Raw genomic sequence first — 25031 nt, forward strand, 5'->3', positions numbered from 1 at the left:
GTCAGAGCCTGGACTAGAACCTATGTTCTTCTGATTTGGAACTAGTGCTTTTCCACTAGACTCCAACTGACTTGTAAAGTCCCTCTCTCCACCCCATCAGAGCTGATGCAATATTAAGAAAGCAATATACACAAAGACTGTAATAATATCAATGGAAAGAATACAGCAACAAAAACTGAAACTAAACAATGTATACTTAGAATGATCAAGCTTGACCCCAAAAAGGAATTGAGAAAATGTTTTTCTCTCCCTTCTTTTCTTTTTTTAAATACTAGCTTTTTATTTTTCAGAAAGATAGTTTTCAGTATTCATCCTTGCAAAACCCATGTTCCAAATTTTTCCCCCTCCCCTAGACAGCAAATGATCCAGTATAGCAATTCTTCCAAACATATTTCCACATTTATCATGCTATACAAGAAAAATCAAATCAAAAAAGAAAAAAAACTGAGAAAGGAAAAAAACAAGCAAACAACAACAACACAAAAGTTGAAAATACTATGTTGTGATTCACATTCAGTCCCCAGAGTCCTCTCTTTGGATGCGGATCGCTCTCTTCATTACAAGTCTATTGGTATTGCCTTGAATTACCTCATTGTTGAAGAGGCAAGCGCATTACAGTTGACCATTACATAATCTTGTTATTGCTGTGTACAGTGTTCTTTTGGTTCTACTCATTTCACTTAGGGATAGGAGGAATGTCTTTCAGTGATTGTTCGCATGATTAGAAATGTGATAGTCCTTAGGAAAGGGATTGAGATATAGTTACTCTGGAGGCTGGAGCTAGGGAGGTGGGAAGATGGTATCTGCATTGTATTTTAAGATCAGGCTCCCTGAGTATCAGTAACTTCAGCACCTAGGAGAGCAGCAATAATTCTAGCCTTCTGGCAACTACCACCACCAGAGTGTCCAGGGCGGGAAGGAGTGTCATGGAGGAAGTAAATAATAGCACAAACCATTTGTAAGCCAAGTCTTAATAAGTACAGATTTGTCTATAGTGGGAAAGCAGCATGTCATATTCCAGGTTTTGAGATCCAAGGATTTATATGGAACCGTGAATTTGTCCAAGTTCTTTGGAAATTTCTGCAATTATTTTCTGTAAAAACACTAGCATTGTCATCAGAAGACCTTGGCTCTGTCACTTACTACCTAGAAGTGTACATCCCTTCTTTATGAATATCATTATCTTCTTCTGTAAGATGTGGGAATTGGATTGCTTTCTCTTTCAACTTCTTTCCGACTCTAAATCCTATCATCCTTTTTGATGTCCCTTAGTTCACAAGTTGACTCTCTAGTTTCATTATCTTTTCCTTTCTGAAAATACTTTAGATTCTTCTGGGACCCTTTGGCAGTGAGGGATGAGTTAGAAGTACCAGAAATAAGACTAATATTGTGAATCTCAGCCAAAGGAGAGAGTCAACAAACCTTGAATGGGATAAAGATGGTATAGTCTGAATGTAGTGTTAGTATCAGCAAGTGGCTAAACCTTTCAAGGATCACAGCTGGAAATTTAATAGTCATCAAAATAAGTATCTGATTTCTGGACAAAGCAAGAAAGTTTTTTATGAGTTTAGGAGCCCTGGGTTAAAAGCAAAGCAGTTCACTCAGAGAACAATGGAGAGGGAGGATTTAGTTGCTTCAGATTAGGATTATCTGTTTCATGCTAAGCATCAGCCAGAAGCAGGATCATTTTCTGATAGAAATGTGCTAGATCTTCTCCCCAGCTTACACTTGGCCAAAAACAAACCAATTGTAGGTTTAGGTAAGATGCACACAACATTTATGAGAAAGTTGTTTTGCACTGTTTTTCTAATAATGGATTTGTGCTGACTTATCCACCAACTCTCATCTGGTTCCCCTTGTGACTAATAGTGGATGTTTTCTAGACAGCTGGCTTAAATTAGTACAGAGGGTAGCTGTAGAATAGAACAAAGCTAAATGGCCTAAATGGGGTTCAGATACTTGACTTCGGTCTCAATTGCCCTCTAACCAAATGAACTAACCAGCTACAGATGGAAGAATCCAGAGTGTAAGCAGAATCAGAATGCTCCTAAATAGCTAAGATCAGGCAAAGTAGAGGTACCAGGGAATGAACCCATTTATCCCTCGGGTCTTGCCATTAATCTGGATCATAAGAGAACCTCAGGGATGACTCCTGGAGGAAAATCTTTCCCTGTGTTAACCCATACTTCTAGGACAGTACTGTCACAAACAAAGTATTTAATAAATGTTGTGTATTGGTCTATCTGACCCATAATCTAATACATATATTCTTCATTTTGTGTGTGTGTGTGATAATGCATTTGTTGGACTGTTGAAGTCTATAAACTAAAAATGTTTTAAATGTGTGAAAATTTCAATAAACAATTTTAGCCTATGTTTCATTGAGTTATCATGTACCCCATGTTAAGAATCCCTGATCTACTATGTCCTAATTTCCATTGTGAATTCACATGTCTAGAGCATAGGAGACTATGCTTAACCAACAAGTTACATATACATTCCTCTGGCTGAATGAGTCATTGCTGCCTTTTCTGTTCTTGTACCCACACTCTTGGAGTATTTTGAAATTGCCTGACTTCCTGAAAACTCAAAGGAAGACTTGTCTCTGACTGACTTTCCTAACAAATTAATTGTCATGTTCCCCTGTCTTCCCGTATCACTGCCCCAGTGCTATTCCCAGGCACCCCTTTCTGTATTCTCAACAAAGGATTGATGACTTAAATTTTCATCAAGACTAAAGGAGTGAACGTATGTGAGTTTGTTCCAAAAAACTCATCAAAGAGGGGCATTACAAGACTTTATCTCCAGTGCATAGAACTTAGAGTTTGGGGCATACAATGTTTACATCTGTGTCTGTATGTCCAAGTCTTCACATAGTTACAGGAATATGGAAGTTATGTCCATTTGTATATTTGAGAAATCACTTAACACCTTTTTGTAAAATCTACACAATAAAAAAATAATATTTAAACTACCTGACTCACATGAGTGGTAGAAGAATGATTTTCTAAAACTTAAAATGATTTGTGATAGAATGTTTTTATGGTATATAGAATGATGGAGAAACTTTCAGGGAAACCTGGGAAGACTTGTGTGAACAGATGCAAAAGGAAGTAAGCAGAATCTGGGAAAACACTGTACATAGTCACATCAATATTGAATTGATAATTAAGTATGGAAGTCTTTGCAACTCTGATCAACACAATAATCAATCAAAATTTCAAAGAACTCATGATAAAAATCGCTGTCTACCTCTAAATAGAGGACTCATGGATTCCAAGAACTGGTTGAAGCATATTTGTTTTTTCCTTCTTTATTTTTTTGCAACACAGCTAATCTGGAAATATGTATAATGGATATACTATTTTTAGGCTTCTCAATTGGATGGGGAAGGGGTAGAGGGAGGTAGAAAATTTGTAATTGAAAATTTAAATAGTAAATCAATAATTTGGGTAACTTAAACTCTACAAGACTACTTATCAAAATACATGACTTTGAGTTAGTTTGGTCTTAATATTTACTAACCTTTGTACATGTGAATTGTTTTTATTAGTGGTAATTATCAATTATTATTAATAATAACTTTTCACTTTATTGTTACAAATGAAATAATTATCTTAGAGATAATAGGCATCATAAATCCAAATCTGGTATATATATCTGTAGGTAAAAACCCCTATAGTTCTTAAATGCAATTCACTTTCTTAACTACCTCCCAGTTGCTAGTCATTTGCTCACTCATTATTATAGAGTAGGAATTATTTCATAATTAACCATCAAAGTAAGTAGTGCTCAAGAATGAGAAGGTCAATGGACTTAAAGAACAAAAGATTCTTTTCCCTCCAAGTAGGACCAGAAAGGGGAAAATGTGCTAATGCTAGTGGGAATTCTTCTAAAATATTTGTTTTGGTTGGGTTTAAACTATCTAGCTGTGAAAATAACAAACCATCATAGTAATAGCAACATATTATAATTCCCAGCAAACACATTCAACATAATTTCTTTTTTATATAAATAATAAAACCATAAATAAACATTAATGCTCCAAGTCAACCTAAAATGATATGTAGCACATTGGGCCAGGTTTTTTTCCTTCTACTCTGCTTCTTTAAGATCATTTTTTTCCCATTTCTCCCCCCAGTAACTTCTCTGTAATTATATAAAAATAACAAAACATGGAGTTCTTTTTTTTTTTCCTGAAGTGAATTTTAGGAGCAGGTAGGCTCTGCAAACTCAATCAGTCTTCCAATTCAGTGAGTGCTTGGGATTGCAGAAACCGTGCCCTTGAGTACTGTTCTCAGCTACAAAGCAAGAAGTTGTCTTGGTCTGAGTTACGGTGAGAGAGGCAGACCTGGCCAAAATTGGTCAACCTGTGCTTAGCCAGGGGTGAGATTCTTTATGCCAAGTGTGGCAGGGACATCATTTAGAGCACATTAGTTTAAAGGGTAACTCACTATGCTCTTTGTGACCCTCTCAGTACATAAGTTAATTATGATGTGCCACTAGTTTACACTGGCTACACTCTGTTTCGTTCTGTTTCATGTTTGGGTTCAGGCAGATTTCCACTGCTTAAGTCCTGGCACACAGGGTATTTTGAAACCCGGATAACTCATTTACCAAAGTTCCCCAGTTATTGGAGGGCTGGTTATTCACCCCTGCAATTAAAAGGTTCCACCTCATCGCATAATGTGTTTTCCATGGGTAGGTCGGAGCATAAAATGAGCAATAATGAGAAGCTCCAGGACAAAATGGTACCAACCAGAACTTTATCTATGGCCGGCTTTCTTCGACATGAGAAGCAATTGCTGCCATTTGCAGGGATGGCTGGAAAGGAGTGATATGTAACCAATATATAGCTCCATGGGGTACACGGGCAAAAATTCTTTTGTGGGTGGTTGGGACTACTTGTTCCAAGATTTCACACCATTGACAACCCTGCCTTAGAGACCTGATGTCATATTGATGCCTTTGTTTCCAAAGAGCTACTCTCCCCTTTCAGAATTGCCAGCTGCTGTTTCAGTTCCCTCTGCCTGCAGCTTCATCAGGGTTTTTGAGCTTCTGCGTATACCCCAGATGTCTCCTTTACTGCCTACAATACTATTTTTTTAGTCTTGGTTGTTGTTGTATGAGCATTGTCATTTCAAAAACAAAGAGCTTTTATCCATCGAAGGGCGGCCAGCTCTTGACAGATTTGTCTTCATTTAATTTCGTGGGCTTGAATATGTGGCTCAGGTAACTGTGAAGTCCTGGAATCCTTGTTGTACTGATAGAAAAGTGATATTAGACTATTTGCCCAGATTTTTTCATCAACCTTAGAGGAGAGGGATGAATTTAGTTCTTTCAGCTTTTAGATTCTGTCTCGCCACAAGGAAGGACTTTCAGGCAGCCTGAAACTGCCCTTAAATTGAATAAACTGCCTTCAAAGAAGTGTTCACCGTCATTGATGACATTGAAGCTGAGAAAGGATCTCATGTCATTGTGCTGCATTTGTGGCAGGTTGACCAAAGGAACGCTTCTTAATACTAAAAGTCCATGAATCTAAAGTAATCACAAATGGCATTCTGATTGACAGAGATTACTTAGAGTGGGAGTGCAGTCATTTTAATGGAATCAATGCTATTTTTACTCCTGGGTTGCCTTTTTTTTTTTTTATTTTTTTTGAAGAGCTTTTACAATTTGAGACAGGGGTTATGTGGCACTTCCATTTGGTTGTTTTTCTTTCATATAGTAGATCTACTTAGAAAAGCAGACTCAGTAATATACGCCAGTCTGTACAGTGTAGGAGAGTTTTCTCTATGAACAAAGAGAATGATTTGAATGATCAACATTTCATGCTCAATAATAATTGATATTTTTGTAGAACTTCAGAATTTTAAAACTATTCTACTTTTTTTGCTTCTTTTCCTCCATTTGGGAATGCAGAGTGGGTTCTTTATAAATAAATGAAAGAAAGAGAGAATGAATGAATGAATGAAGATTTCATCCAAGTTATTTTCTTTTTTTCCTCCTACCATTGTTCTGTACTCCTCTTTTCAATTCCATGGAGTGTTTTTCCCTGAATCAAAAGATAATTGGCTTTGTTCACCATCTCCTGTGCGGCCATCCTGTTGAAGTCATCTCTTCAGCAAATTGTGTCATTTCATTTGATTGCATGATTTCAGAGGGAGGCCTTCTGGTCATGTCTCAATTTTATTTTTAATGTTGAGTTCTTCAAAGACTGACATGTCATTGGGTGAAACCTTATCATTTATTCTGTAACCATTCCTTGCCTGAGATGGAAAGTGAATGATTTACAATTTAAAATCAGATGCTAGACAAAGTGAAAAATGGAGGCTGTAATCACAGGCCTAGAATGGCATTTTGTATTTAAGCAATGGGCAGATTTGCCTTTTATTATTGGCAATGCATTGCCAAGCTAACACTCCCCCTTCCTTCCAGTGATTTCATTATTTTAGTACTGTATGTGCCTTTGTTATCACTAATGCCTCACTTAATGGGTCTCAAGATTCTGTTATTTATAGACTTAGCTCATTCAGGCAGCAGCTGCTGGAATCCTCACAAAAGAAGCATCATTGTAACCTGCCGAAGACCCAGCATTCGCTGCCAGGAAGGGTTAGAATTTAGGAAATTAGCAGCTGATTTTGTAAAAGACACCCCAATCACATGTTGGCTCTAACTTTGGTCTGACAGATCTTTTATTGTTTTAAATTTTGTTTTAATTTGACTTTTTAGCTTTCTTTTCTTTCTTTCTTGATCTCTCTCTCTCTCTTTCTTGGTCTCTCTCTCTCTCTCTCTAGGTCTCTCTCTCTCTCTCTCTCTCTCTCTCTCTCTCTCTCTCTCTGTCTCTCTCTCTCTCTCTCTCTCTCTCTCTCTCTCTCTCTCTCTGTCTCTCTCTCTCTCTCTCTGTCTCTGTCCCGGTTCTCGGTCTGTTTCTCTGTGTCTCTCCCTCACTCCTTTTCCCTCTCCCCTTCTCCCTCCTTCCTTCTCCCTCTCCCTTTGTCCTTTCTTCTCTCCCTCTCTCTGTCTGTCTCCCTCTCTCCCTTTCTCTGTCTCTGTCTCTGTCTTTCTGACTTTTTGTCTTTCTTTTTGGCTCTGCAAAGTAGCTTATGTGTTATAGAGTCTAGAGGCAAAACTTTCTCTTTTGTTGTATTCTTCTGATTAGCTTCAGACAACTAAAACTTGAGATTAAATACTAGCATACCTCAGTTTGGAAATAAATGGACTTCCAAATGGAAGATCGTGGCTGGCTTCCTTGTCTCTCCAAACTAAAACAAAAACTTCAGAAATAATATCTTTTTTTTTGTTTTGCTACTTAGTGCAATGGTGTGATTTGCTTCTTATTACCTATACTTTTAACAGAAACCTAAACCTAAAAAACTTAGTTCTTCAAATGTTCTACCTCTTAGAATAACTAGCTTTCTTTAAGATTCAGATTCAAGATCACTTCTTCAATGTTTCTCCCTCTTAAAAATATAACACTTTTCAAAAGAATATAAGTTCCCTGAAGGCAGGACCTGTTTTTTTACCCCAAAGTCTTTTTGATATGTTATTTTTAGAAGGTATAAATTTGCAACTATTTTGTAACTTATGGTCTAAAAGATAAGGGAAGAAGGAGAAAGAGTTACTTGGGACTATGAAACTTTAAATATGAATCAGAGTTTGATTAAAATGCTGGTGTTCCTGAGAGCAAAGTCAACTCTCTATCCATGTTGCTTCTGGCACTTAATAAATATTGTTGAATTAATAAATTACTGTTGAACTAATTCAATTAATATAGAAGGACCAAGAGAGAGAAGATGAAATATCCATCAATTTTATGACTTTCAGGCAACATATTTTTTTAGCTGTTTATGTCTAACTGAATCAAATTTAATCCAGCTCATGTGTCTGCCTATGACATTCTCAAAACATGAAGCTATCCTTCCCCTCCTATAAGGAGGTTTCATATATTTCTCAATCTGAAATAACTTTCTTTTAATAAGTGCTTTTTAAACCTAATCCAAATCACCACTACCACAGCCTAATCCTATCTTAAATTATCCTGAAAGTAAAAATGGGTAACATCTGATCACTTTCCTGTGTGAAATAAATCTTGACACATTTAATAACTTTAAACTACCTTTTTAGGTTGACTCAAACTTTATTTAATTGACCATAATCCTGTTAAGAGTCCAAGTTTCTCTGTCATCATCTTGGTTGATTTCTTCTAAATTATTCCCACATTTTCTAAGTTGAAAGCAAACAGTTATTATTAACTGTCCCCAGTTAATGGCATTTTCCCCATCCCATCCCAAGTTTCAGATTTTCTCTGATTTTCTTAAAAGTGGCTTGTGTAGTGGAAAGACCGGTAGACCTAGAATTTCAGTGAGAACTGGTTTCAAATTCCAGTGCATACTAGTTGTGTCGTCATAGAGGAAAATACAGAATTATAGAATTTTTAAATTTAAGAGATTTCCCATTCATCCTTTAATATATAGCATAGTTGAAAAAAGACTCCTTATTCTATCATGCCCTCTAGGTGATCATTCATCCTCTTCTGAATATTTTCCACTGAGAAGGAACCTATTTCCTTCCAAAGTAATGAGTTACAAAATATATAGAGAATAGAGTCAAATTTAATAGAATACAAGTCATTTTCCCCAAATGATAAATGGTCAAAGTATATAAACAATTTTCAGATGAAGAAATGTCATCTATAGTCATATGAAAAAAATGTTCATAATCATTATTGATTAGGGAAATACAAATTAAAACAATTCTGAGGTACCACTCTTATCAGAATGACCAAGATGACAGGAAAAGACAAGTGTTGGAGGTGACATGGAAAAACACTAATGTGTTGTTGATGGAGTTGTGAACTGATCCAGCCGTTCTGGAGAGTAATTTGGAACTATTCCCAAAGGGCTATAAAATAGTAACTTACTTTTGAGTCAGTGGCGTCACTACTGAGTCTGTATCTCAGGACATCATAAAAGAGGGGAAAGGATTCACCTGTGCAGAAATGTTTAAAGTAACCCTTTTTGTCATGGCAAGGAACTGGAAACTAAGTGGATGCCCATCAGTTGGGGAATGGCTGAATAACTTATACTATATAAATATAACAGTATATTATTGTTCTATAAGAAAAGATGAGCAGGCTAATTTCAGAAAAGCCTGGAAAGACTTACATGAACTAACTGATGCTGAATTAAACGAGGAGGAAAACATTATGCACAATAGCAGCAATATTATGTGATGATCAACTATGGTAGCCTTAGTTCTTCTCAGTGTTGTAGTGATCCAAGATTATTTCAGTACACTTGGAATGGAAAATGCCATCTTCATCCAGAGAGAGAACTATTGAGATTAAATGCAAATAGAAACAAACTATCTTCAACTTTTAAAATTTTCTCTTTGTAATAGTTTTTCCCCTTTGATCTTCTCAAATAGTTCCTATGTTAGTCATGTCCAGGAAGGAAGGGAGAGAGGGAGCAAGGAAGGAAGGGAATGAAGATAGAAAAAAGAGAGGTAGCAAGAAAGAGGAAAGAAGGAAGGAATGGAAGGGGAAAGGTAAAAAAGAAGGGAGAGAAGGAAAAATGAGGATAAAAGGAAGGGGAGAAAATAGGTTTGGATCTGTACTCTGAATGCATCATTCCCCTATCTGGAAATGGGATACATGTTTCATCACGTATCCTTTGGAATTATGGAAACTTAGAGTTTCTGTTATTTAGAGTTGGTTCTCTTTGCAGTAATGTTGTTATTATATAAGTCGTCCTCCTGGTTCAACTCATTTCATTTCATTCAATTTACACGTCTTCCTCTAGAACCATTCCTGGGACCATTCCTTTCATAAGTTGTTATATAGCAATAATATTCCACTACATTCATAACTTTTTGAGCCATTTTCCAATGAATGAGCCTTACCTCAGTTTCTTTTTCTCTGCCACAAAGAAGCTGCTATGAATATTTTTGTGCGTATGAGTTCTTTTCTTCTTCTCAGTCTCTTTGCATATAGACCTAGAAGTATGATCTCCAGGTCAAAGGATTTACACAGTTTAATTGTTATTGATCAGTGATTTTCAGTCATGTTTTAGTCTTCATGACCCCTTTTAAGGTTTGTTTGTTTGTTTTTTGCAAAGATACTGAAATAGTTTACCTTCTCTTTTTCCACTCATTTAGCAGATGAGGAAACTGAGGTAAACTGGGTTAAGTGACTTGCCCAGGCTCACATAATTACTAAGTGTCTGAGACCACTTTAAAACTCAGGAAGATAGTTTTTCTGAGTCCAGGCTTGATGCCATGTACAATTTAATAGGTAACTCTAACTATTAAAAGGGCAACTAGGGGATGGGATGGAGGGAGCACTAGGCCTTCCCTTCATGAAGTGTTGGACATGACTAAAATGGACTAAATAACAAAAAAATTAAGTTGTTCCTGACATCAAGATTTAATTTGTTCCTGTGTGACTCTCACTTATTGCTCTTAGCTTTGTCTTCTTAGTCCAAACAGAGCAAATCTCATCCCATTTTCCCACATAATAACTCCAGATATTTGAAGGCAACTGACTCTTCTACTCTCCACTCTAACAATCCACTTATTATCTCTGTACATCAGATTTGTAACATCTAAAATACAGATAAGTCCTGTAATACTTACTGAGGGTTTTTTGTGAGGTTCAGATAAAATAATGTACATCAAATGCTTTGAAAGTGATACATAAATCTTAGTCATTAGAGTAAATGCTGGTCCATGGAATCGTTTAAATTATGTCTTTTATATCTAATTTAGTAAAAGTGTTCATTTATGCTAAGACAAATAGTCTTCCCTATTTTGTCCAGCTTTTCGATTACAAATTATTCTTGTTATTGGAATATACCAACCATGGTTCTTCTGGACTGTACCTGTAACACAACTTAAAGTGATACAGCACTTTTTTCTACTACTTTGTTTCCCTTCTTTAAAAGAATCAGATAATTTAGGGTAGTTTTAGGACTATGCCTTTCATAGATCCTATAGAACACTCATTTCTGTAATGAAAAATATTTCTTTATATTAAAGACAATGTTCTTTTTGTTTTACAGACTACAGCAAGGCATTTTCTCAGGGACTAGAATGAACAGTGGAACTGAATGAATCTAGGATTGTTTTGACTATAAATATGCACCATTTGTAGGTGGAAATGAATAGTTTCTGAAAAACATAAAAGAATTCCTGAGTGTTGAACAAAAAACATGTTTATATATCAGACTTGATGTCATATTGGAGGGAAGCAATTGAAGCCCCATTTGGCCTGGATCCTTTATGAGGGATGAGTAACCTGCTTCCCTCACTAAAGTTATTCATCCATGAAAGTGAGCATGTGCCTTGGGCTCAGAGGACATCAGGCAATGGGCCAAAGAAAATCAGGCAGGAGGCCTGCAAATAAATTGAATATGCCCTACCTCTCCTTTTAATTTCCTTTTTTGTTTGGTTTTAATAAAAATCTTATATTGATGGTACAACTGTAGGTGTGGCCCATACTGGCAAAGTTGGGTTCTAGGGAACAGTTGCAAGGAATAGGAGGAATTTGGATTGTAAATATGAGAAAGGCCAAGGTAGATTGTACAGGTCAAATGTAATTGTTGGATCCTGGATGAGTTTCAAGAGCTATTTGCAAGACTGGCCTAATCCAGTTCAAAATTAAATATAAATACCCTTGTTAAAATGATTATGACATTGAATGCTAACTTCTGTCCTAGAATTCATTTTGTAAAGGAAAGTATTATAAAAGAAGTAATTTGGCCTTTGGCAGAATTGTATTTCCATTATTTCTAGGCTTTTACTTATGTGATTTGTTTATGATTACGCTTTATGGAGATAGTTCTCTCATCAATGAAGATCACAATATAGCAAGTTTTCCCATCCCCTGTAGTTCTAGATATGTCATTCTAGAAATGTTCCTTAGAGGATTCACACTGGAGGCCTTCTTTTAAGTCTTTTAATATTTATAATACCACAATGGCAATAAATGAAACTGCTATATTATCCTCTCTCATGATGATGATTGGTCAATTCTCTTTTCCAGTCACACATGTCCTCACTGATATCTTCCATCTCATTTCTTTAGTATGGATCATAATTGATAATGTGTTTCACCTATCTTATAGTGTCACAGGAAGAATATTTGTGATTTAAAAGATGAGTTTTGTGGCAGGCAGCAGCCTGGTTTCATTAAAAATACTTTGCAGCTCCTCAAAGGCAATTCTGCTGCTCTCCTCTTGCTATTCCCTTGTGGACCTAGTTCATTTGTCCAGCTACAGCATCTGTCCAAGGTATAAGCCCCAATGGACAAATTCATTAAGCTGCCATTCTATGTCTCAAAATCTGTGGTTATAAGCATTCTTTATCCATTGAGTTTTTCTTGTTAACTTAATCTTTTTTGAATAATCTTCAATCTCATTGGGCTTGAAACAATTAGCAAAATAATATTTCCTTACAGAGATTCTTGAAGCCTTGAATGTTTTTGCCATATGCATAGCAGATAGCTTGTTAGAAAGAGCCTTTAAGGCTACGTTTTTCTCCAATATAGCAAATGCTTAAAAAAAAATCTAACCCCACAAATATAGTCAGATCTCATATTGTCTGTACCTTCTAATCGACTGACATTTCTCCAGGGGAGCCACTAGCAGGATGAGAAGGATTAAGAGTTTTACAACAAGCATGGAGAACAGGGCAGATTTTGTAGTGACCTGCAAAGAGTATGTGATATATGTTATTGTCATAGCCATGTTACTATCATTTATGCCCAAACTACAGGTTGGGCCTCCTCCCAGAAGAAATAGTAAAGGGCTTTGAGAAGTGCCTCTGTACTCTCTAGGTTATCTGGGAGAACTAAGTGTTCCTTTAATAAAACTGAAGAATGGCTTCAGTGGGAGAATGAAAAAGAAAATGGATTGAATGAACCATCTCACAAATCCTGACCTCTCAGCAGGTTGAAGGGGAGAAGAATTTCACTTAGAGGAGAAAGGGGAGGAAAAGACTGAAAACTGAGAGCTAAGAAACAAATATAAGTCTCCTTTGAAGAGAGAAATTGTATATTCTAAAAGAAATGCAGTTGTACTGTCAGGAAGATATCAGGCAAGATCCAGTGGGAATTGGTGACTGCCTGGGGTACTGAAGAAGCTCTCAGTGTTCCTAGAACTAGAGATATTTGCTGCCTTTCTAGCTCATGTGTTCAAGCCTGGGACAAAAAGTAACCTCTTAAGACTTACCAGACCATAAAACCATTGCCCACTTCTGGGGCTTCCAGTACTCATAAAGGAAAACGCCACAAGGATCCTGGGAAACATTCCTATCTATAGATGACTGATCTTGGTCAAGAAACTGAAGGCCCCTGCAAGATGGTTGGTATTTTTAACAGTATTATAAGGCCCTTGGAAGGAATAGGCAGATTGGAGAAATGAAAGAGCTGTTTTAAGAAAACAATGTCTAAAAATGAGGTTTTGGATTTCTGTCCTCAGGTTTGAAATACAAAAATAACAGGCTTCTAGTCATATTGATTATGTCTGGGGGGGGGGGGGGGGGGGGCTACTATGTGCCTGGAGTTCTGCAAATCCTATCCAAAGGTGTTAAGACTAGAAGGGATAGGGAAAACCTACTATAAAGAGAAGCCACAAAATATAGAAATGAACAGAAATTCACAGGAGAACAAATCCAAGAAAGGAATCAATAATAAAACCTATGTCTATACAAGTATGAACAAATTAGCTTTAGAAGCTAATACAAAAAAAGCAATTATATGTGACATTGTACATTTGTGACTTGGGATGAGACTTGTGGGATGAGACCTGTGACTGAACTTTGACACTGGAATATTATATTTTATTCAAAAGAAGTGGTGAAAGATGGGACAGAGAGGCATTGAATGTCAAGAAGTTGTTCTAATGTGAAAAATTCTTAAACTCATTGGATAGTATTGTGGTGAGTATTTGGGGTGAAAAATTAATAGAGAAAGAAATGGAAATGATGTTATCAGAATACACACACACAGAGGGAGGAAGGCCACTTGGACAGAAAAAAATAATATAGTGGAGCTTCTTGAGAGGTCTCCCTTTTCTATTTGTAGCTTCACATAGTTTCTGGCACATAATAAGTCCTTAAATGCTTGCTGATTGATGGATTGACTAACATAGTCACAAAGATTCTGGTTGAGATGTGTTTTATGGCACGTGACTCGCTCGGTCCCTTCCAACTATAAAATTTTCTGATTCCATAATGTTATGACTATGGAGATGATGATCCATTAAGACCATCATTTTCAAATAACTTCCTCTTTTCTCTTCCTGTTTTCATCCAAAGTATTCTTGATATGCATGTATACAGAACATTTTCATAAAGATATTATAGAGATGAGGCGTGACTCATTCCTTTTCTCCTGTCCTTTCTGTTTGACAAATTATATATGTTCTTCTTGGAATCTTTTTCTGTTCTAGAATATCTTGAAAAATCAATCCCCAGTGCCTTTTTTTTTAAAATCAAAGACCAGCTTTCATAAAATTTTCTCTATATATACTTGTTCACTTTCTGACTTTGTCTTAAGTGCCTAAAGTCACTTGGGCACTAAAATGGCAGAGCCAAGATTCAGACCTGAATCTCCTTTGATCACAAAGTTCACTCAGAGTGTTCACTCTGAGATGCCATTAGATGCCTTGCTGTTCCTCACAAGCAATAGACACACTCTTTCCTTTTATACCTCCTGTTTCTCATGTCTGGAGTCTGCCCCTCATCCTTTCATCTTCTAGCTTCTCCGACTTCCATAAAGACTCAGACAAATCTCCTTAGTGCCTTTCCTATGAGACTGCCTCCCATTTACCCTGTCTAATCACTATTTGCTTGTAGTGTCCCCCCATTAGAATGTAAGGCCCCTAAGGGAAGAGATTGCCTTAACTTGATCACCAGCATTTCCTCAAGGGCCTAGCACATAGTAAATGTTCTAGAAATGCTTGTTGGCTGGCTGAAAAGTGGTTGTTTTGGCTGTACATAATCACCATATACTTTTCCCCTGATGCCATTTTTGAGGGCCAGTGACTTCTTATAATAGGTCAGGATGGAGCTATTGAAGCTTCTCACCCATTACCCTTTGTTCCAATTCTTTAATGATTTTGACTTTTGCTTCAACTAATTAGTGATTTGACCACACAGAGTCAATTTTTGTCTGTTAAAGTACATTCATTTTTGTTTTTTTTTCCAGGTGATACTGGATGCTTAACCATATCTAGCCCCCAAATGTTGATTTTTTTTTCCATAGTTAAACTTTCTTTTTTTTAAAATTTAGTCTTCATGGTTACATGTGGCTTCTGAGCAATAAACAAAACTCTCAACTTTTTGAGGTGTATATATATATATATATTTTTTTTTTTAAACATTTTTCACTCTCTTCTTCTGCCTACCTTCACAAAGAAGTCACCTTCTAGCAAGAGATGTGATGGTTTGTTTTGCAGTAGCTTATCAACTACTTCATATAATTTTTCTACACCTTATTTCTTCACAACAGATGTTGGTACATAAATTGTAATTTTCTTCATGGTAGGTTTGATTTTTGCTCTGTTTTGCTTGTGTGAATCTTGATTATAGGAGACAGTTTGACATAGGAAATAGATTTCTCTATTTAGAGTCAGGAAGCCCTAGTTTCAGATCTTGCTTCTGGTACTTACTAACTGTATGACTATGAGTAAATCACTTTAACTGCTTGAGTAAAACTCAGTTTCCTCATCTGTAAAATTGAGATAATAATACCTTTAATACCTGCCTCTTGAGATTATTGTAAGGCCCAAATATCTATAGATATGGTGCTTTGGAAATTTTAAATCACTATATAAAAGTAATTACTAGAAAGTGAGAAAACTATGTCACATGAATGATGTTTTTTCATGATTTTGTGGAACATGATAAATGTAGTTCTGTTTTCTTTTATCATCAGTCTGGATATTGTATGTCTTTGGCTTCTCTTTATGGCTTTGGGTTTTAATATCCTACTGTATGAATATGGAGGCAGTTGCTGGGTTAGTGAATAAAGTGTGGCCCTGGAATTAGGAAGATAAATTCAAGTCACATCTGAGATACTAATTAGCTACATGTTCTTGGAGAAATCCCATAAACTCTGTTAGCCATAATATATCAGAGAAGGAAGTAACAAGCTATTCTGGTGTCTTTGCCAAAAAAATTCTATGGATCCTTTTGGTGTACTAATAGTTCTTGAGCTCATGAAAAGTCAGATGCAACTGAACAAGTGAATGTCAATACAGAAATGATTCATTTTCCCCCAAAACTGTATCATCATTGGCAAAACAAAATTATTACATTAAGAGTTCACAATAATAACAACAAAATAAAAATAGAAGAGTACACAACAAAACAAATAAAAGTAATTTGTTCAAAAACAATTGATTCTTAACATTCTTGGTCATTTTTCCTACGGTTCTACCATTTTCACACCAAAGAGGAGTGCCCAGAATGGAGTGCTATCTGGTAACTCTTGTCTTGTGAATCACCATGAACAGTGAATTAATAACTAGTGGACAACTTGATCATTATGAATCTCTTGTTATTTAAGTATACTGTATCTTGGATGACAGACTAGGCTGTTACTTCTATCATATTCTAAGCTTTCCTTGTTTGGTAGACCTGCCATAGCTTAGGGTAGCCCCTGAAAACCCATGATTATTTTTACTCTATGATGAAATCTCAGAGTCAGACTTCTGTGGAGATCTGGGCTGGAGCTAAAATAAAACACTGGGAAATCATCATATAAATTAACCAGGCGTTATTCAACACCTGCGATTGCTTTTCTTTAAAGTAGCATTTCGATTTGAGATTTAATTTTTATAAAAATAAATAAATGAGTTGGTTAGAGGAGCAGCTAGCCTGGAGCAGACTTCAGTCTGACCTCAGGCACTTATAGCTATGTGAACCCAAGTCACTTCACTTGGATTTCTCATTCAGCCCAAGAAGGGAATGGCAAACCACTGTAGTACCTTTTCCAAATAAATCTCAAAAATGGGGTCAGGAAGAATTGGCTATGACTGAACAACAATGAACATATGGGTTACTGATATATCACAAATGGGACTGGGAATATACCAGAGGAACAAAGGCTTGGGCTGGATGGTAGAAAATGTAAGAGCTACATAACAGCTGCAAAATTGTACTTCCTTGTTCACCATACCAATAGAGAGCAGTTTCTGGTATCAAATAAATTAGAATATTTTGATTCTACATCCAAGACAATAGTGATGATAGTAGTAATAGCTCATACGTCCATTACTTTTAGTTTACAAGTTTTGTTATTGTTTTTGCCCAATAATCTTGTGGGAAGGGGTAGTACCTTGTAGAATCATTCATATATTAATGAAGAAAATTTGAATTAGGAAAAGTGAGTTTTCCAAAGTCATGTAGCTAATGAGAATAGTTGAAACTCAAACTCAAATCTTCTAACACGATGGAGGATTGGAGGGGATGAGGAAGGAGAATAGGGTATTTCCACTGAAGGATGCTGCTATTTATGATATTTTTTTAAATGATGAAGAATTTCTTAAAAGCTTTGGAGATTCAGAAGTTGGTAACCACAGAGAGTCAAAGGCAGAGTTTTGTTTTTCAAATGATTTTGTAAAGAGACAAAGAAAAGTCACTTAACATTTTGTTAGAGTCCAAGGCATCAGTTTGCTAGGTAGTTATGCATGGAGTTAGTTGTGGAAACATGTGGTCCTTACTATTTCAGAATTAATTACATAATTACCCACCACTACAGAGGGATCCCTGGATATCTTAATAGAAAAGTTGCACTCCAAAATGAAATAGTAATAATAATTAACATTTACTATATTCAGAATCCTATATAAACTTTAATTTAACCTCCCCACATCTCAATAGTGTAAGGAAATATCCCTAGGAATATTAATCTCATTTCTAAGTTAAAAAATTAGAAAACTGAAGCCTTTATGAATCTTAATTGTTATTAATAAATATTACTACTAATTATTAGTAAGAGTATTTTATATAGTGCTGGTCTGAAAGTCAAAATAATGAATATTAGAACTGATTATTAATGAGACACAATTTTACATAGTCCTGTTCTGAATGTCAAAATGTGCCGAGTTCTAATCCTATTTCAAACACTTACTTGCAATGTGACTTAGGACCAATCATTTATCACCTCTTACCCCATAATTTCCTACCTGCAAAGTCAGGAGAATATGTTTCACAAAGTTGTTAACGAGAGTTAAGTTTTAGTGTGTGTGTGTGTGTGTATAATATGTTATATACACACATGTGTACACATATACATATGCATATAAGTATAGCATCTATGTATATACACATGCATTTATGTGTGCTGTGCACATGTGTATATATAGGAACACATATGTATGTCTATGTTAAAAGATACATGTGTAGGCATATATATAGATATGAAGATTTATACACAAATTTTTATAAAGTGGTTTATAAAAGTTAAAGTGGTATATAAATGCTAGCTTCTATAAACAATACAGTGATAATGCAGAACAAATGAGTTATTAAATCAAAAGGAAATTATGTACTGGGGGAGGAAAACATTTCCCTGCCAATCAACCAATATTATTGAATGTAGTACCTTTCTTCCAAAGCCAATGATTTCCAAACTTTGTAGATTTGTTGGTTTGATTTTCTTAGCCTGGTGTGATGAATTAACCATTGGCTTTAGTGTTAGGGAGACCGGGTTCAAATCAAATCCCTGTTATTTACTACCTTTGTGATCTTGTCACAAGACTTTTTAAAGTGTCACCTTAATTTCCCTATCTCTGAATATCTGTGACTCAATGATTATATCCTACTCCTAAAAGAGATATATACCAAACACTCCCATTTGAAATCAAAATAAAAAATTAATTTTGAATTTTAAAAATTGTTTTTATATGACTGAATATATCCCAATCTATCACAGAATTATATTTGGGAAAACTTATATGACAATCATACAACCAGGGGAACTTAAGGCACAGAAAGACCAAGTGAGTGACCCAGATTACAGAGATCTTCAGGAATGTGTCAAGGATTAAATTCTGAGAATTTAGATTGTTCAATACTCTTTTCAATGAAGCTATATGGTCCTGCATGATGGGCAAGGAGATAGAGCTGGATTAGTCCAGACACACACCAATAGGCAGAAAATCAAGTGATATCTGGATATTTTACATTTCGAGTGATTCCCTTGTTGAGGAGACTCCAGGCCCAGTTCCCTTTGTATTCTTCCAATCATGAAAATGTCGACCATTAGCAAACACTTTGCACAGTGGAGAGCTAATGCTGTTCCAACAGCACTTTCTGAAAATGGCAGGTGTAAGACAAGATTGTAATTGGCTTGGACTTTCGTCCTAAGCACTACAGAGATAATCAGATAAGTTCTCATCTCCAAGGTTGCGAAACCTTTTGAGGCTTCACAATTGAAAACTTGTTAGATAAAGGGAAAAGGTGATATATGCACACTTGGATGCAAATATAGCTAGCTTCTTGAACTGGGAAGCTATCCAACTTACTCCTATTTAGAGAAATAAGTAAGATAAATAATCACCTTGAAATGATCAAATGAAAGGGCTCCCATGTCAGGGACATTTGGGCAGTTTGAATGAACAAATTTCAGTCCGTTTGGCTGTGCACATTCTAGAAAGGTTTAAGCAGTAGTGAATGGAGGAGGCTTTATTGGGGCAGAATTTTCAGATTTTGGTGGCATTGTGAATAGCTAAAGAGTATTTTAGGTACATCATTTCCTCTGCAATTAAATTTGTTTTTTGTGTTGGGAGTCTCTTTGTCTGAGGCAGTCACTGACTATGTTAATTGTTGTACAAAATATATATAAGTGAGTCCCAGAGTCATATGGGTAACAGTTTAATTGCCTGGTGTAAAATGTGTATAATAAGTGCAATCTGCTACCACAGTGAAATGTTGGATGGATACGGACAGTTTGCCTTCATTGAAGTATGTTTGAGGAAACCTAAATATCTTGCATTTCCTATTAGTAGAGACAATACTACTTGCCACTTCATAAAGACAATAGGAATGGTTTGGGGCTTTTTCTGTGTCCACAAATCATAGTTTTAGAACTTCTACTCAAAACAGGTGAATCTTATGTTTCTGTTTCTCTGCAACTAGCTCCTGATACCAACCACTGGATAGTCTTATGATAAACTACCGCACTACTCTGTAAAGAGCCATACCAACAAGGCCACCTTTAGACAGACTAATTCTCAGGAAATTAGACAGTGTCTAATTCTCAGGAAAGCATTGATATTAATTAGTGGCTTATATGCTTTTAGAGGAAAAAAAAGTTCCTGACATCAGTGAGTGGGAGAAAAGAAATATTTCCTCTCATTTGTTGGCTTGAAGCTATTTAATATGCCATATGTTTCACTCCCTTTAAAATGACATGATTTTTCTTCTAGTTTGAACCATTAAAATAAATCAACATATATTTCAGATTCAAAGAACATCCAGGCTAAGTCACATTATGTCTAGGTTACAAGCATATTCCAGCAGATATCGGAAAAACAAACATATCTCTATACATCCCAGATAGACCCAAGACTTTTAAAGAAGGAAAATTATCATCTTTTATTCAGGATCTGGCATCATCTATTATTGCATTTCATTCATTTTCCAGTTTCCACTTTAAAGTCTATAAAATTGTTTTTATGTAAGTTATTTCATTTGAGGCTTATAGCAGCCTTGTGCAGTGGGCCCTATAGAGATTATTATCTTAATTTTACGAATAGGGAAAATGAGACTTGGAAAGTAGAAGTGACTTATTCATTCAGCTAGTAAGTTTCACCAGTGCAATATGGCTTTGAGTCTTCCTGACTACAAATTCATTTTCCTATTCTGTACTCCATGATGCTTTAGAGCAGTTTCTTTCTTTTCATAAACACTTTTTTAGCTCTTTTTATCTTTACAAATATTTAATAGCCAACTGTCCTCTAAACTCACAGGGTAACTTAGTTCTTCACATAAAAGCCAAATTCTTGGTCAGCCCACTTCACTGATGTGTGTGTACATAGAGAAATCTGCAGAGGAGCTGCATCTAAGACCCCATTTGTGAAGACTTGTGAGCTGAAGGCAGGATACCTGTCATCTTCCCAAATGGTACTCATCATCAATCTAGCACAGGGCACGAATGGCATAGCCCCTGGTTAGGGACACTTACCTGGACTCCTGCAAGTGGCGTCTTGCCAAAAGTGGGATTTTCATGTGGCTTTTTTTTTGAACCCTAAAGAATAATGGATTTAGTTTCTTACCAGTCTTTTCATCCCCTCTTTATAGAGCCTGATGATCCCCTTGTGGACCCTGCACCAACTAACCAAAGGGCTCCTGCACTTCCAAGTGCATATAATGCAATAGTCGATGATCGTGGACTTGAAAGTGTCAAAGAGAAGTCCAAAGAACTCACACAAATGATGGCTGCAGGTAAATACTAGTGATTTTCAAGAACCTTAGCAATACTGTCATAGGGCTTTCTTTGGGAATATTTGTATAATGAAAATAAGCAATGACCCATGTTCTCCAGGTCCTAAAGGAAATTAGCTGGTGAGCCTTGTAAAGACTGGACTTTGAATACCTGTGATTTTTAAGAACCTTAGCAACATCATCATAGGGCTTTCCTTGGGAATCTTTGCATAGCTGTGAAAATAAGCAATGACCCATGTTCTCTGGGATCTAAAGAAAATCAGCTAGTGAGTCTCATAAAGGCTAGACTTGGGGTTAAAGCAAATTGAATATGTGTGTGTGTGTTTGTGTATGTATAGATATAGATGTGTGTATCTATATATATATCTATATATCTATAGATATAGATCTATATATAAAATAGAAAGTGATCATGGAAGTCTTTCTTGAGAAGAAGCTGAAGTAAGTTATGTGTGCTGCAGTCAGACTTCAAAGCAGAAATTGGATCCCCTGAGGAAGAAGAGAGTTGTGCAGGACCTCAAAGGGCATGGGCTCCAACAGTTGGCAGGGTGAAAGATGAGTAGAATTGAATGAGTTGAATTTCCCCCTGCAGTGCTTAGTCCGCTAACTTGTCTCCAGCCCAACCACACCATTTGTAGTCCAACACTCCCCTTTTTGACCTTCACTCGTTGTTGTACATCCAACCTGGTCTTGGGTTATAATCTAACCCAAACTGAGCATCCATAGCAGTAGCTATTCAAGTACTACTGGAAAAACTACTTCCCTCCTTGACTCTGATAAGAATGCAAAATGAGTTTGTAGACTACTGCTTTAAATATATATATTTGAGTTCCTTTAAATTGGTGAAATGAGAGGTCCGAAGGAGAGGAAGACTTAATTTTAAAAATATGTGTATAGATATATATATAGATAGATAGATATGTATGTATATATACATACATATATATGGCATTGGAAATGAATTATGAAATGAAATATTCTGAACAGAATTTTAATATTGATAATTATTTGTAAAACTTTTAGTCCCTGAAAAACACCTATTCCAAAAATACACGCTTACCAATATCTTTATTTCTAGTCTGGTAATTGAGTTGACTTCTTCAGAAAAAAAAAAAAAGAGAAAAATCTCTGCTTTGTTTATCATAACTCCTGTGCTTTATTAGTCCTCCTAACAACACTCTGAAGCCATGGGGTACTGATATTGGTGTCCCCATTTTACAGATGAGGACGATGAGTCACATAAAGGGCAGTAAAAAGATGGAAAGAAAACAGATTTTTCTGACTTTCAAATATGCAATTTTTTTTCCTCCAACGTGCCTGCTTTTCTGTAACTTAACTAATGTTGTTTTACCAGGAGAAGGAAGTACTTTTCTCCTCTTTTCCAGGGGTGCCTCAGTAATAGCTCATTGTGTATAATATAAACTACATGTCATTAAGTTCCTTCTCGGAACGCATTCAGAAACTCTTTATGTTTATGTCTGGGGAAAGTATTGCTGTAGATTATTGTGCTTTATTTTTTGGTGATATGGGGATGTGGTAAATGAAGCCTCACATCTCTGGAAACATAATTTCCTTTAAAACAAACATTCTTGCCTGTTGACTCCAACTTATAATTTGTTTGTTGTTGTTATTGGTTTTTTTTTTTCCCCCCCGCAGCTGCTGATGGTTTGGGAAGTATAGCAATAGACACGACACAACTGAACATGTCTGTCACTGATCCAACAGCCTGGGCGACCGCCATGAACAACTTGGGGATGGTACCAGTGGGCCTGGCGGGGCAGCAACTTGTGTCAGGTGAGCCTTCCTCATGAGCCCAGATGCAGATCCCGACTCTGGCCGTTATTGTCTCTGGGGTCAGCACGGGCCTTTTAGGAGATGCTGATGGGAGGTGCTGCTTCCCGATTCTTGAGCCTGTCTACAGAGCCCCTACAGCTCTGACACTGGCTTGGGCTTATGGCTGTGTCGTATTTGAATGCATGTGTCCCCTTACGGCCCGGTCGGCCCCAGTCCAGCTTGTTTCTCAGAGAAGAGTCCTTCAGCTGTCATCCTCTCACTACCCCAGGTCTGGTGGCCACCTTTCATCTTTGCCATCCTCCTCTGTGGCTCTGCCCTGGTCTGTCATTAGGACTCAGGGTTTGAAATTAATTGTAGTAAAGAATATTGGAACAAAGATGCTTTAGACATTTCCCATTCTCTAAGTGGAGTTAAGCTGAGGGAGACATGAGTTTGAGTCCTGGCTGTTGCAAATACTGCTTGTGTGATAATGGGCAAACTATTCTATGTCCTAGACAAAAGGTTTGGAGAAGGCACCCATTACATTGGTAAAGGAAGCCCCCTTTATTTCTTGTTATGGGCTTGGTTTCAAAAAGAAACAAAAAAGTTCTTGATTCAATTCATCCAGTATTCACTGAATACTTGTTATGTTCAATATTGCCATTTGTGAGCTTCAAGGAGCAAGTATAAGATATAATTTATGTTCTCAAGGTTTTTGGCCATTGTCACAGAGACAAAATTGATGCATATAAAGTTGTTTTGCTATTTAAATTCATCTGAAAGTCCCTCTATCCACTGGCACATTTTGCTACCTGTTCCATACCATGCTAACCCTGAAATCATCCCTAAAAGAACTACTCAAGTTGCTAGAGGTCTCTTTCTAATTCTTGTCATATATTGTGTGGGGACAAATATGACAAGAAGGTACATATCTAGGGCCCATGTTGTGTACTGATAGAAGGTTAGTTCCTTGTGAGCAATTATCAAATTGTCAACTATCAACCCTCCTTACTCTGAGCTGGGGATGAAACTTGGGTGATCTTAGAAAAGGGAGATATAAAACTCAAGAAACATTATTCTTCCTTTCCTTCCTTTCCGGGAAGGAAAGCCCTTGGAAAGAGTACTCTCATTACTTCAGATATCTGTAAAATAATCTGTGAAATAATGTTCAGAGGAGAAAAATTATATGAGGAAAAAAGGAGAGAAAGACATGAAGAAAGAAAATAGGAAAGGAATAAAAAGGAGAATGGGACAAAGAAGAAAATTAGTTTATTCTTCTTAGCACTTCATAATCTGTACAAAAGATAGTCCTTTGTGGCAGTACAAAAAAAATTACTACTGATCTGATCTCTGTAATTACCACAATCTGATCTACATTGACCTGTAGATGTGTGTATGTATTTGTGCACACTATCAGAGTGCAGGTAAATCTATAGTTTTCTTTTGTCCCCCAAGTGTAGTATCTACAGATGAAATTGTCTCTGGTTGGGGATCCCTTCTTATCACTTGTTACCTAGATACTTTAATCTCACCAGATATTTCCTTCATTGAATTAGTAAATGGAGATTTTTCTCTTTTTCACTCCAAATTTTTCTAGCCTTCTAATTGAAATATTAATAGCTTGGAAATTACTTTAATCCTCCCAACCCCTCCTCTGTTCCTGGAATACTTTGTGTCTTCCGGAGTAAACCATATCCTCAACAATTCATTATTTTTTCCTATGGTTCTGAGACTTCTGACGTTTTAACCATGACCAATTTATGATTTTCCCAACAACTTACCATGAAAAGAATTACAGCCCTGCT

At 36.4% G+C, this 25031-nt stretch overlaps 1 protein-coding gene across 9 annotated transcripts in view; it reads left to right on the forward strand.

Moving 5' to 3' along the window:
* Positions 1 to 25031, forward strand: part of ENOX1 (ecto-NOX disulfide-thiol exchanger 1) — a 663627-nt gene that overhangs the window by 384565 nt on the left and 254031 nt on the right. For all 9 annotated transcript variants that reach the window (XM_031958417.1, XM_031958412.1, XM_031958413.1 and 6 more), the window contains 2 exons: positions 21310 to 21453; positions 23110 to 23247. In XM_031958417.1, coding sequence (XP_031814277.1) covers positions 21441 to 21453; positions 23110 to 23247 — 151 coding nt within the window. In that variant the 5' untranslated portion in view covers positions 21310 to 21440. The remainder of the gene's footprint in view (positions 1 to 21309; positions 21454 to 23109; positions 23248 to 25031) is intronic.

This window comes from Sarcophilus harrisii, chromosome 3 (genome assembly GCF_902635505.1).
Source record: "Sarcophilus harrisii chromosome 3, mSarHar1.11, whole genome shotgun sequence".
In the NCBI taxonomy this organism is placed as follows: domain Eukaryota; kingdom Metazoa; phylum Chordata; class Mammalia; order Dasyuromorphia; family Dasyuridae; genus Sarcophilus; species Sarcophilus harrisii.